The sequence below is a fragment of the Thermobia domestica genome, chromosome 13 (genome assembly GCF_964235325.1).
Source record: "Thermobia domestica chromosome 13, izTheDome1.hap1.1, whole genome shotgun sequence".
Taxonomy (NCBI): domain Eukaryota; kingdom Metazoa; phylum Arthropoda; class Insecta; order Zygentoma; family Lepismatidae; genus Thermobia; species Thermobia domestica.
This window is the reverse complement of record NC_137466.1, coordinates 195,593,947-195,607,273: the sequence shown is the minus strand read 5'-3', so window position 1 is coordinate 195,607,273 and position 13,327 is coordinate 195,593,947. Positions and strand designations below refer to the sequence as shown.

Here is a 13,327-nt window from a genome sequence, read left to right as displayed (position 1 = left end):
GGTGCCGTATTAATTTATAGATAAGTGCTAAGTGCCAAACTTTGTCAAACGCTTTCTCTAGATCAAACAGTACAAGACATGGTGGCTTGACGATATTATAATGATGTGTGACCATAGTGGATAAGCGAAGCAGTTGGTTGTTGATAGAATAGGCTGGTCTAAATCCTGCTTGATGGATGAGAAGAAGTTGGCGTCTGTCGATGTACGCATGTAGACGTCGGACAAGAATGCTTTCTAAGATCTTACTGAAGGTAGACGTTAATTGTATTAGACGATACGATGATACTCTTTCAGGCGGTTTGTGAGGTTTTGGAAACATTAACGTCTTTGAAGTCTTCCACTGGATAGGAAAATAGCCTGTTCGAAGAATGAAGGTAAAGATGCTGGCAAGGAGAGTAAGCAATGAGAGCGGACTTTCTTTGATATGTCGATAAGTGATATTATCGAATCCTGGTGTACTATTACGTTTATTTCGAACAACAGTGATGGTGTCCTGAACTGTAATTGGTTCTGTCAAAGGTTGATTAAGTGGAAGAGTATGGAGTGGATGAGGCTGTAAAGAAGGAGATTAAGTATTGACTGTGTCTGCTGGATGGTGATAAGTAGGAGGAGATCCGTTAGGTGTGAATATTGTTTGAAGAAAATAAGCGAAAGCGTTGGCTTTGTCTGTATCTGTTTGAATGCGAGATTCCCCTTGTAGTAGTGGGTAAGGTGTTTTGGTGTATTTTCCACAAAGAGTGTTAAAACGTTTCCAATACTTCGTCGGATGATTGACATCAGAAAGAGAATTACATGTTTTAACCCAACAGCGTAGTTTATAAGTGCATATGTAGTTTTTGAACATCCGCTGAACTTACTGATAATGACGAAGTGATTCAGGATTGCCAGTCCTTTGAAAATCTCGATAAAACTGTCGAGAGCGAGTAACGAATGTGAGATATTGCGGAGGTAATGTAGGCCGGTATGGTGTGGAGGTAGAAACTGGAATGAATAGAGAACTTGCCTCCTGAATTGTGGTGTTTTTGTGAAGTGAACGAATGTTAAGAAATATAAACGTTAAAGCCATGATGAAACAGACAATGCTAAACTGTGGTTTCCAAGCGAGAGGTATGGAAATATACATTTAGTCCTGAATAAGTCGCATAAAAATTAATATGGAAAATCTCTTTCGCTGCATGAGTAATTTGCCGTAACACGTGAGAGTGATGAAATGGTTGAATATTTTGTAAAGTAAGTGTGAGAAAAGAAAGAAGATTTCGCACTGTTATAGGTGAGTCCATAGAAGGAGGAGCATCAGTGGAATAATTGTGTGTGCGCAATCGTACTACATATTCTGGATGATTTACTTCAGGAGCAGGTTTGCCTTTGCATTTATAGATATATGTCGGATGTGCTTCGTGACAAGTAGAACAAGTAGGTGGCCGTTCTAGATTTCGACAGGCACGTGTTAAATTCTCGCCAGTGCAGTAACCACAGACGTTGGTGTTAGTACAGGTGGCGGTAGTGTGTTGATTATAAGCCAGGCAAGGGTGCAGAGGAGCGAGAGGGTTCGACACGATTGAAACGCACGAGCTCCAACCTATAACCATGGCTTTCAAATCTTTCACTTACGGTTATGTGTGATTTTACGTTTAACAGAGACAAACATTTTTAGTACGAGTACTTTAAATAAATCAGTTAACTAGTTCTTTTTCATAAAGTTTATGATATAAAATTGTTGTTCAAAGCCTTTGTATTTTAACAAGCCTTTTCTAAAATAAATGCACATGAATTGTGCTTCCATCTTCCGAGTTCACTATATGTTGTGGAAATTTATATATTTGTTGCCAATCCTTTCGACAATGACATCTCGGAAACTAGAGGCTCTAGAAAGATGACGTTTTCACTGATCGATTGGAAATTTTGCGTAGATTGTCCAGTTCTAATTGAATATTAAAAGAAACATTGCCGTTATTTCTTTATTACATTTTTAGGATACACTGGAAGCATTAAAATTAAAAACAAAAACTAAGGCATCATATCCTATGCGTTATACATTCAAACACCACGCTGTTGTATATAGGGGTTGCTTATGTCTCAAGCGTTTATTTCATGTCCAAAGAATAATGGAAAAGAAATGATAACCATTTCTCCAGTCTAACCAGTAAGACGAATCTTTATTTTTGGAGCGTTTTACCCAATGAACACCATATATAACTGCCATTATAATTAATTGTGTATGTAATGCATTTGCTTATTACATACTGCATGCAAGAAGAAAGAAAACACTGGTCATGCATGAATTAGAAACTCCAAGCGGAAGTAGGCTCAAATCTTGCAAACGGTGCGAGATATTGAGTTCCCCTTTATGATACGCCTTGCCGATTTTTGTTAAATCAAGACTTCTTTCACTTGTGTCTGTAAAGGGACATGTACAAATGTTGTGAGGAATGAGAAAGATATTTATGCTCATATGCGAATGATGCGCTGTGTAGAGAGCGCAGATTCAGCTAGTCTATATATTAAAATGCTAGGTTTATACGTTTGTCACCTATCCTTTCGACAATAAGATCTCGAAAACCACAAGAGCTAGAAACGTGCCGTTTTCACTGGTCGATTCCGAATTTTGTGTAGATTGTCCAGTTTTAATTAAATATTTAGAAAACGTGGCCGTTATTTCTTTATTACACATTTTATTGTTACACTGGAAGGGTTGAAATTCTTAAAAAAAGCATAATATCCTGTGGGTTATACATTTCAACACAACACTGTTGTATATAGAGGTTGTATACAGCTCAGGCGTTTATTTCACGGCGAAATTATGATCGAAAACGAAAGTATAATCAATTCTTCAAGCTAAGAAGAATCTTTATTGTTGGTAGTGTTTTACCCAATGAACACTATATATGACTAACATTATAATTAATTGTGTGGGTAATATATTTGCTTACAGGGTGGAAAAAGTCATGATTTTTTTTTAAAAAAAAATCATTTTTGTTGATTTTTCTTATTTAAATCGATTTCTTTGATTTAAATCAAATCTTTCTCCTCGTATAATACAAGTCACGAACTAAAGAAAAGGCATTAGAAAAAGGCATTAGTATTAAATGCTAATTATGCCATTTAAGTGAAAGTATTGAGGTTGAATTTTGAATTATCACCAATCGTTATCAATCCCAAACAATGTTTCTTAACCCTTTTAAATTATGGCTCTTTTTAAAGGTAAATTATAGACTTTCAGTCAAGCAGCTACAGCATCATCCCTATTTATCCTAGGACCATGGTACATACATAACACTCTTTAGAATAGAACAGCTTTTGAAACGGTAACATTCACATTTCCTTATCATGTCCCTGAAGCGGGTAATTGTGAGAGTAATTGGCATATTTTACTCTTTTTTTAATTTTGATCCCCTCTGGATTTCCTTGTGTTACCGCACAGATCTCAAAATCAACTGGGAAATACTAAGGGGTGTACTAAATGTGTGTACAAAATTTCAAGCTTCTATCTTGAGTAGTAAGGGTAAGGAAACTATTTAACAATGAGCTAAGAACATTCCCACAATGACCCAGATGACTCGGATGTAATATAAAAATTTCCTCAGACATCCCTATTTATCCTAGGATCATGTTTTGTACATTATTCTCTTCAGAATAAAACAAATTTTCAAACGGTACCCTTTAAATGTCTCCAACATGTATCTGGGGCGGGTAAATCACGAAAAAAAGGAATTTTATGTTAAAATTATCTTCTTTTCTGTTTTTAATTTTTACCTCTGTGGGCCCCTCCTCCTGTTTTAAGGCAGAGATCTGAAACAAATCTGAAAAATACTGAGGGGTGCACTGAGTAAATGTGCAAAATTTCAATCTTGTACGTGCAAAAGTAAGCCCGCGAAAAATAATATTCCCCAAATACCCCAGATTCCCGTATAAAACCGGATCTCAGGTAACAGTTTCCTGAGACATTTCTATTTATCCTAAAAGCCTAGTACGTGCATCAGTTTCTTCAGAATAAAACAGCCTTTCAAACGGTACCATTCATATGTCTCCATCTGAGGCTGGAAAATCACGAAAAAATTATTTTTTGTTAAAAATATAATTTTTTAAACACATTTTTTCCCCTCTGGACCCAGCTGTTTCCACGCAGATATCTGAAAACATCCGAAAATTATTAAGGGGTGCACTGAACAAGTGTGCAAAATTTCAGTCTTCTGAATGCAAAATGTAACCCGCCAAAAAATAATAATAATACGCATGACAAAAAATATCTTTTTAAAATTATGACGTCATCACCTACTATGCCTCAACGTAGAAAGGCGTGAAAGCATATGTAACGTGTTCTAAAATGCCTCCTGTCTTGAAGAAAACGAAGTAAAAAGCCTTATTCGTACTTTTTTAATTAAATAATGAAGATTCTACCCTATCACCTAAAAATAGGTGATGTAATTTAAAAGGTTAAGCATTAAGGAAAACGTACAGCAACCTTTACCAACATAACACTTTTTTCACAAAAGTTACTGATAATTGGCAGGGGCCTATTTTTAAAATCTCAGAACTTAGCTTGCGGCATGAAATACATAAATTTCGCCTAAAGTTATAAAATTAACAAAACAAAAACATAGAGAGGAGACAGGACCCGTCTAAATACGCCCTATTATCTGGGAGCAAACAAACAGACACGCACAAAAAAGAATTTTCGTCTTAAATGTCGATGGTGATTTTCCCGTTGGAATAGATAACGATTTCAAAACCCAAACCCAATGTTACGAAAAGTAGAAAGCAGGATTGCTCCGTTACCTGTTCAAAACGGGATTTTCCCTAATCATCCTCTACATGACACTGGTTTTCATACTACTGTACATTTGAGTCTCATTGAATTATGATTATTAACTTCCATAATCGAAATAACAGAACAGAAACGGGATTTTACTTATTTTCACTTTAAATTAATTTATTTTGGAATTCGATTTAAATCAACGAGTTTTATTAAAAAATCAAGTGATTTAAATCTTGATTTAAATCGTGATTTAAATCTGACTGATTTAAATCAATCCACCCTGTTTGCTTATTACATACTGCATGCAAGAAGAAAGAAAACACTGATCATACCTGAATTAGAAAATGGTACCAAATCTAAAATAATTGAAGGGAATAAACTTGTAAACCTTTTTCACCATTCATTGATGTATTCCAGTCCCTTCCTCTTCGTCGTTCGAGTATATATTTTTTCTTCTCCACAGAAGATTTTCTTTGCCCCACTACCTACAGAATGAAACTGAAATTCAAGCATAATAAAACTCTTCGTGAAGGTGGATTCGAATGCGAGTTTTTCAAAAGAATTCTATTGCAGTAACCACCCATTTATCAAAATCAAACAACTGATGTTTTACAAAATATTTTAGTCACTAAAGACACTCCACGTTCTATTCGTTGAGAATGCAATATATATTTACTACGCTAATTTGTGCAAACTTAAACGCAAGGTTTCCATCGCCTGGACAGCAATCGCTAGGATATGATGTCCAACGTCTCAACCCTTAAACACAAGCTCTGAATTCTCGAATCCGGAAGCAGGCTAACTTCTCGAAAAAAATCTCCCCTTTACAATACCCCTTGCCGATTGTCATTACGATGCATACATGTACCTTATTGCATCTCTGTCAACAATTGGGGCAGCGGTGACTCAATGGTAGAGAGTTCACCTCTGGTGTGTGGGTCCCTGGTTGGATCTCAGCTCGCGCCATGTGGACTTTGTGGTTGCCAAACACCGTGTTGTGTGTGATATGGGGTTCTCCCATTTTCTCCATCTTTCTTCATTCCACCATTTCATTCAGTTCTCATAATCACCGTCTTCTTTAGCCTACCCGACATAAACGTGGGACGTAAAACTCAAAGATTTCAATTTTCTTTCGACTATTCCAACTACCGGAAGTATATCATATCTCGTAAACGGTGCATGATATTGAAAAAATAATAGAAAAAAATCTTCCTCTCTATAATACCCCTTGCCGGTTTTTATCAAGCTACATACATATACCCAAATTCCATCTGCCTACGACCTCTTCTAACTCTAAAACCGGAAGTAGGATCATGTCTTGCCAACTTGTGACATATCGAAAAATAATCGAAAAGTCTCCCCTTCGTGATGTCCATTTCCCCTCTTTTTTTGTCATCAAATTACATATTTGTATCATATTTCACCTACCTACAACAGTTTTACTCCAAAACTGTAAGCTTTCCCCGTTGGTGTGTATTCTAGTGTGCACAACTTTGGTGTAAATAATCATGTTTTCGATTCCCAGAGGGAGCATACAGAAAGAATAGTTCGGATTACACTTTAAATTGTAGGTCGACATCTCATATAGCATATCTGCTGATAAGAAGCGGTAAACGATGATCAATTAATCAATAAAAACCAGAAGTAGGATCGAATCTTGCAAGCGGTGCGAAATATTGAAAACATAATTAAACATATATCTTCTTTATTACACCTCTTGCCGATTCTTATGAAGAAACATACATAGGCCTATACCAAATTACACGTTCCTACAACAATAACTGTAACTCCAAAACCGGAAGTAGAATCATATCTTACAAACGGTGCGAGAGGAGATTCATGCTCATATGTGAATAATGCGCTGTGTAGAGAGCTCAGGTTCAGTTAGTGTTATTTAACTGTAAAGAGTACACATTTCAAGAGATGTGGTGTTGGAGTGATATTACATTTTATCATTGGACAAAAGAGGGTAATTTTAGTCTTCGCAACTGTTTTCTAGACTTCCAAATATTACGTATTGCACTAGGAAGCCCCATTGTTTATACTATCTTAGGTTAGGACATTTTAAACCACTTCATAAAAATGATTTTTTCCTAAAATTTCTAACCATTTTATAGCACTGGCCAAAGTGCATAAAACAACTACAGAAATCACTAGATAAGCTTTCCAAATAAGTATATACTTATAGGATGATCACTGTGTCTATACAAAAGCTACAACATGGACAAAATAACAGTTATATATTTATTTCACATTCTACGTATGCTCTGAGAACAAAATATTTCTTCATTATCTGGCTTTTGACGAAGACAAATCCTAGCTTTCCTGATGATCATGAATTCGATTCTACTATGAAATGTTGGCCCCAACGGCTAATTTCTTCTTTGTTAATCATGTGATGCTTCATCTGTCCCCCGGCGTCTTCTGACCCTTTTGATCCTAATTCGCTCTTCTGGTCATCACTTCAAAAGAGGACATGGTTTGGTAATTTCTCACACAACAAGGCTATCATCTTGCAGACGGTAGCGTTAGCTTCTTGAAATCCCTTGAGTTACGTCTAAATACAGCTGTGAAATAGCTGGTGACAATATTTCAATACCGTTTTTCCTCTTAAACTTCACGGTATACGCATCCTCGTCTTGAAAACTAGTAAAGCCCTATCACTCTACCAATCAAATATCTATACCACACGAATCATTCTATGGACAATGTCAGCTACCGAATCAAACAACGCACTACGGTAAATGGACTACGTATTCTCCAATCGAAAATTTGCGTGTTATGATTATCTGAAAATATTTAGTATTCTCCTCCGAAAAAGAATTCCATTAAGCATATTTAATCCATCGCTCTTGCTGGGGCAGCATTATATATACACATTGTAATATTTTTGTGGGTAGGGACAATGACAGTCCGGGATTCTAGCATTTTACTTAATTTATTTCACAAAATGTTACAAAAATTAGTCTTTGTGTCTACAAAGTTATTGGAGATCGGGGTATTCATGAACAATTAAGCTTTGATTATAAATAACTCTTTTATTTTTAGAGATAAAATTAATATTTCCTGTGTATAAAAAGCTTGGAGGTTTTCCTGTTTACTAAAGTGCAGAGGAAAGTCAAAGGTAACATTTTTCAACAAATCAGTCAGACGTTTCAAAATGTACTTATGTTCGGGATTACCCTAGTGGTAGGGGTAACATCAAATATACTGTTTACTTTAAATTTTCCTTTACGAAAGAAGCGAAATGCATTAAAATACATTAAAATTATACCGTAATATAGTATTTAAATTTTTAATAAGAATTATAATTACAAACATATTTTAAGTTAATGAGAAACATGACCAGACCTTATCATCTTTGAAACTATTACAAAAAGAAGCTAATAGGTAAAATGTTAAATATCTCACCCCTTATCAATAGGATTAATACTCATTATCAATACTATTGCCACTTGTTTAGTTATTTCAAGAAACAAATGTACTCTTACGAAAGAAATTCAGAAATAACGACGCATTAAGTAAAATATTATTTAAAATGTAAACGTTATTTGAAATTGTAGAAATCATAGATATAGACATTAATAGTTTGCTTCCAACGACAGATTCTTTATTAATTCAATGTTCAAATGCTGTTAATATTGTGAACAAAACTGGCTAACTGCTAATGGACGCTACTAGGCTAAATAAATTTGTAAAACACTCTGTGAATTACACAACGGAAAAAAATTGCAGCCTATGATGAAGAATCAGATGTATAATTTCGGGTTATCGACTATAGAATACTGAAGTAGGCTACTAATGGCTTAAAATAATAAATACATCAAACTATTCTAATAATTAAAGCTAATAACACTTAACTAAGACATGATCTGTTTCCCAAACCAATTTCATTAACTCATTACACACTTTTCAATAAAGAAAGAACTATTTAAATTGTTTTTGATAATTTATTTCACACTATGGGCCAATCAGGAACACTCCGGGGTAATGGCAAACATTCTGTCTGGCATTTCCCTATGAGACACCGTTTTATTGTTAAAGTTGGCACTAATTGTTGACTGCATACAGGCTAGTAACATTACAAAGAACTAATGCTTAAATATAGACGAATATATAGCCTTATCTGTAACAATATAGATAAGACAAGAGCCATCTTATCTAGCCCAGATTGTTGAATCAACGTTATAAGTGACTCGCCAAAAACAACAAAACGTCTACTGACCCCATCTAATTTACGCTACACTTTTAGAGGTTTCTCCGCTAGCGTGCAGCAAAATCGTCTGTTTCCTAAGAAGTTTCCTAGGGCGTAAATTGGGGTGTTTGGCATTACCCCAGTGTTCGCGAATACCCGGTTACCCCTAATATCTTAATTCTTCCTTATGGCCAGAGAGGTGAAGGAAGAATGTTTCATACAGGAACCCTTTTAGCTTATGGCAGCCTCCAGGATGTCTTGCAGCGACTTCAGGTTATGGTCCTTTGGTAACCTCCTTAGCTCATGCAGTCTAATGAGATGCGGTTTGTGGTGAGGAATCCCCTTCTCTCAAGACAGCCTCCAGAGATTTTAGACAGGGTAATGCACTTTCGTCCAAGCTGACCTCCAGAGCCGATATGGGTTAGTGATGAGTCGTTAACTGATGCCCCCGTCTTCTTCGGCTCCACTTTTATAGGCCCTCTTCAGGTGGCTCGTTCTTTTTCGGTTCTCATCGTGTCGTGCTTCGTGTCTTCCTGGTTTTGTGTATCGTCTGCTGCTTATAAACAATAGCACCTGTTGCTTGTATAACATATGCTCACGCTGTACGGTAGGGATTCATACATATTGGAAATATGTACGTGCTAGTACAAACGATATTATCTTATTAAGTTATTTGTGAATTTAAATCAGGCACTAGCTTCGCAAATTATAATATCACATACCTTTCTTACTCATCTATTTACGTTCTATGCTTTCATTTTTCCTCTTCTTTGTTTCCCACTTTGTAAATTCTACTTATTTGTTCTTATGATCATCAACTTCCTCATTTACTATTGTTCCGTCCAAACTTTAGAATGACCTGTTATGCAAGAAAAAGATTAATCTCTCTTTTTCAACTGCCCTAGCTAAGGATAGAAGTCAGTGGAGAGCTTTTGTGAACGCGACATTGAACCTCCGGGTTCCATAGGCCATAGAGTTAGTTAGTTAGTTAGTTATTTCAACTGCCCAAATAAATTTTCGAAAGCGAGAGTACTTTCTCGGAGAATGATTCGTAATTAGGGAAGCATATTGATAATTCATGTAATACGTTTCGAAATACTGGCTTATTAGTATTTTGCTTTCATGAGGCCGTAAAACTAGCCTGCAGTATAGTACGATAGTTATAACACAATCATATGACTATATTCTTTGCATTAACTACTTCAAAATACAACTTTCCGGCATATTTTTGACACTAATACTCTTCATCTTTAAATTTGGGTTGAAATGCAAATCAGTACTTGGTAATCAGTTCTTGGTTGGTTTTAAAATCCTTCTACGTTGCGTTCTTTCCTATTAGCGTAGTAAAATGATTACTTTCGCTTAATTGAAATATTCAAACAGCCAGACATATATAAATTTGACTTAATAGCAAAAGAATATTGTAATTGTGGTGTTGAAAAAGTGTCTACGATTATCTAAAGGAGAAGGTAGCACTTGCTTTTAAAACTTGACTATAAGTATATAATTCTTTACTATGTGGTAGTAGAAATGAGAATTATGTTCGTAGTGTCTAAGCAACTCACGCAGTGACTATTAGGATATGATTGTTGGTACGTGAATGTTTTTCTAATTAGTGTTCTAATTAAATATATATTTCATTCAATTAAGATATATAGTTTCTTTTCCTCTGCAGGAACAGAGAAAAAATGAATTTAACGAATAATGCATTCATACAAAGGAAACAAATGTTGAAAAATGTTCTTTGATAAGTACACCTCGGTTCAGACATAGGGATGAAGAAACGTAGAGAGAACTAAATGCAGTCTTTCTACATATAAATTAATATTAAAATCGTAAAAGCAACTACTTGTAAATCTATTCCCTTCATTTTGCAAAGAGAAATACACAATTATATGGGAAACTGTTAAGTAACTGTCGTCTATTCTATATGACCTGCTGCATGTATAATGTTAGTGTAAAGGTAATCAAGTCATTTTTGGGGAACGTCGCTCTGCCTTCTTTCAAAGTTTAAAAGATTGAAGTCGTGATATTGTAACTAACACGTATAATTAAGAAAATAGTGTTAACGTTTACATGTGCTTATGCGTACATTAAAATTTCAAATTATTCTAATCTGATCATATCTTTCTTTTCAGCCTCTGGTGTAAGAACATGACTGCATTCATTGTTCTGTTATGTTTTATACAAACATTTCCTGATGTATGTACAGAAGATATAAACAAGATATTTCCAATCCTATATCAGAATCAAAATGATCAAACAATTCTGATTGATTGCATCACAGATATTGGACGCAAACATTTCAGCACAATACGAACTCTTGTTGTAATACGAGAAGAGAACTTAGAATTAGCTGACGGATTAATAAGAGCTTACGGGAATCCAGTTCAAAGTGTTCATATTAATAATAATATTAACTTTGTCCAAGATAATGATAAATGGATAGCATCTAAGTGGCTCTCTTCAAGACGAACTTTAAATTATCTTATTATATTGAGAAACATAAGGTCTTTCAGTTATTTGATCAACACAGTGAAAGAACTGCCATTTTGGTATTCAAACTCAAAGATTATTGTAGTTCTTTCGACCACAAATTACATAACAGCAGAGATTAGAGATATGTTTGAAATTTCCTTTAAAAATGACATATTGAATATTATCCTTGTGACCTGGATCAAGAACGGTAATTTCTTTGGAATTAATTTTGAAGAAAATAAGGAATCCATTATCGTATACACCTATTTTCCTTTTGTAGAAAATTGGACAGATGGTTTCCGTGAGTCGGTATTGGATATCTGGAACAACAATAAATTTTACTTCGGGAATGATTTATTCCCCAACAAAGTGGTGAATTTGTACAAACGTCCTCTTTCATTTGCAATAATGCGTACAACAATATTACCATTCATTGAACGAAAACCAAACGGCGAAATAGAATTCAAGAATTCTTATGGCAAAGGAATAGAAGTCTTTCGAGATAGTCTCAATATGACAATGATCCTAGATGAAATATCTTTCGGAGATTTCGGAATGAGATATCCTAATGGAACTACCACAGGCATTTTTGCCAGCGTCAAATCAGGAGTTCATCAAGGTTATTTAGCACCTATGGGTGTACTATACGATACTTTCCAGTATTATGATTATATTTTCTGTAGACAAGTTGCTCAGGCTATATGGACGATACATGCCCCTGTTTTCTACCCTGAGTGGATGAATATCTACTTTCCGTTTCAGCCTGTATCTTGGTTTTGTATATTCTTATCTTACGTAACCATGTCTATTGTAACCAACATCATACATAGAATTGTATTTCGGAAGCCAATTTCAATTCAAGACTCCTTCCTGGACAATTTTTGTTTATTGTTGGGAATATCAGTGAAGTCTCCTAGAAATATTCCAATTGTGAGAATAACATTTCTGATGTGGGTTTCACTTGGTTTCGTACTCAATAACTGTTATCAAGCTGCCTTGTTTGGATTTATGACAAATCCTAAGATACAACCCCCTATCAATACAATACAAGAAGTGGTTGACGCTAAATTACAAATGGGAGGACTTCCCATGAACAAGTTCATGTTTCAAGCACATGGTGATTCTTTTTTGAAAAAGATATTCGACAATTGGGTTAATGTAAATAATCCTATGGAAGGATATCGTAAAATAATTGAAATAAGAAATTTTGCTTTTTACTATGGACTAACCCAATCCAAATATCTTATGTTCAGAGAGCCTTTTGTCGATTCTGAAGGAAATTCAATGTTACATATAGTGAGAGAAGTTGTGCATTATTTCTTTTTATTTTTCATTATGAGACAAGGCTCACCTTTCGGATATAGAATGTGGAAAATGATGCAAATATGTGACTACTCTGGTCTATTTTCAAAATGGAAAATGGATGATGTTAATTTAGGTGCCGAGAAAGCAAGAATATTTAAGAATTCGGGAGGTGCTAAACCTCTTAGTATTTTGAAGCTAGTTGGTCCTTTTTCTGTGTGTATTTTTGGATTGCTTGTAGGTGGTATTGTGTTTATAACAGAACTTGCCGTCTACAATTGTACCAGAAACAGAAAATGAATTTCGTGCAAAAGTTGCACTACATATTTGTATGTTTGAAATATTCTGATATATGGGGTATTCGGGCACAAGCAGTCGTAAATTCTTCAGATAAAGTTTACATGAAATTGTTAATAATGTTCTTATATTTTCGAAAATTACAGTTTCCGAAGAGAGACTGTGTTATTTTAATGTAGGTGTTGATGGATAACTATTCAATAAATAGTTATTTTCTCAGTAAGTAATTACAAAGAAGACATTATCGAAGGCCCAGAGTGTTCTCCATTTTTAGTACAAAACCATCTCCGTAGCCCGGT

At 35.0% G+C, this 13,327-nt stretch overlaps 1 protein-coding gene across 1 annotated transcript; it reads left to right on the top strand.

Moving 5' to 3' along the window:
* Positions 1-11,837: 11,837 nt before the first annotated feature.
* On the top strand, positions 11,838-13,031 carry LOC145667925 (uncharacterized). Its single transcript, XM_081735349.1, has one exon. The coding sequence runs from the start codon at positions 11,838-11,840 to the stop codon at positions 13,029-13,031; it is 1,194 nt and encodes a 397-aa protein (XP_081591475.1).
* The last annotated feature ends 296 nt before the right edge of the window (positions 13,032-13,327 follow it).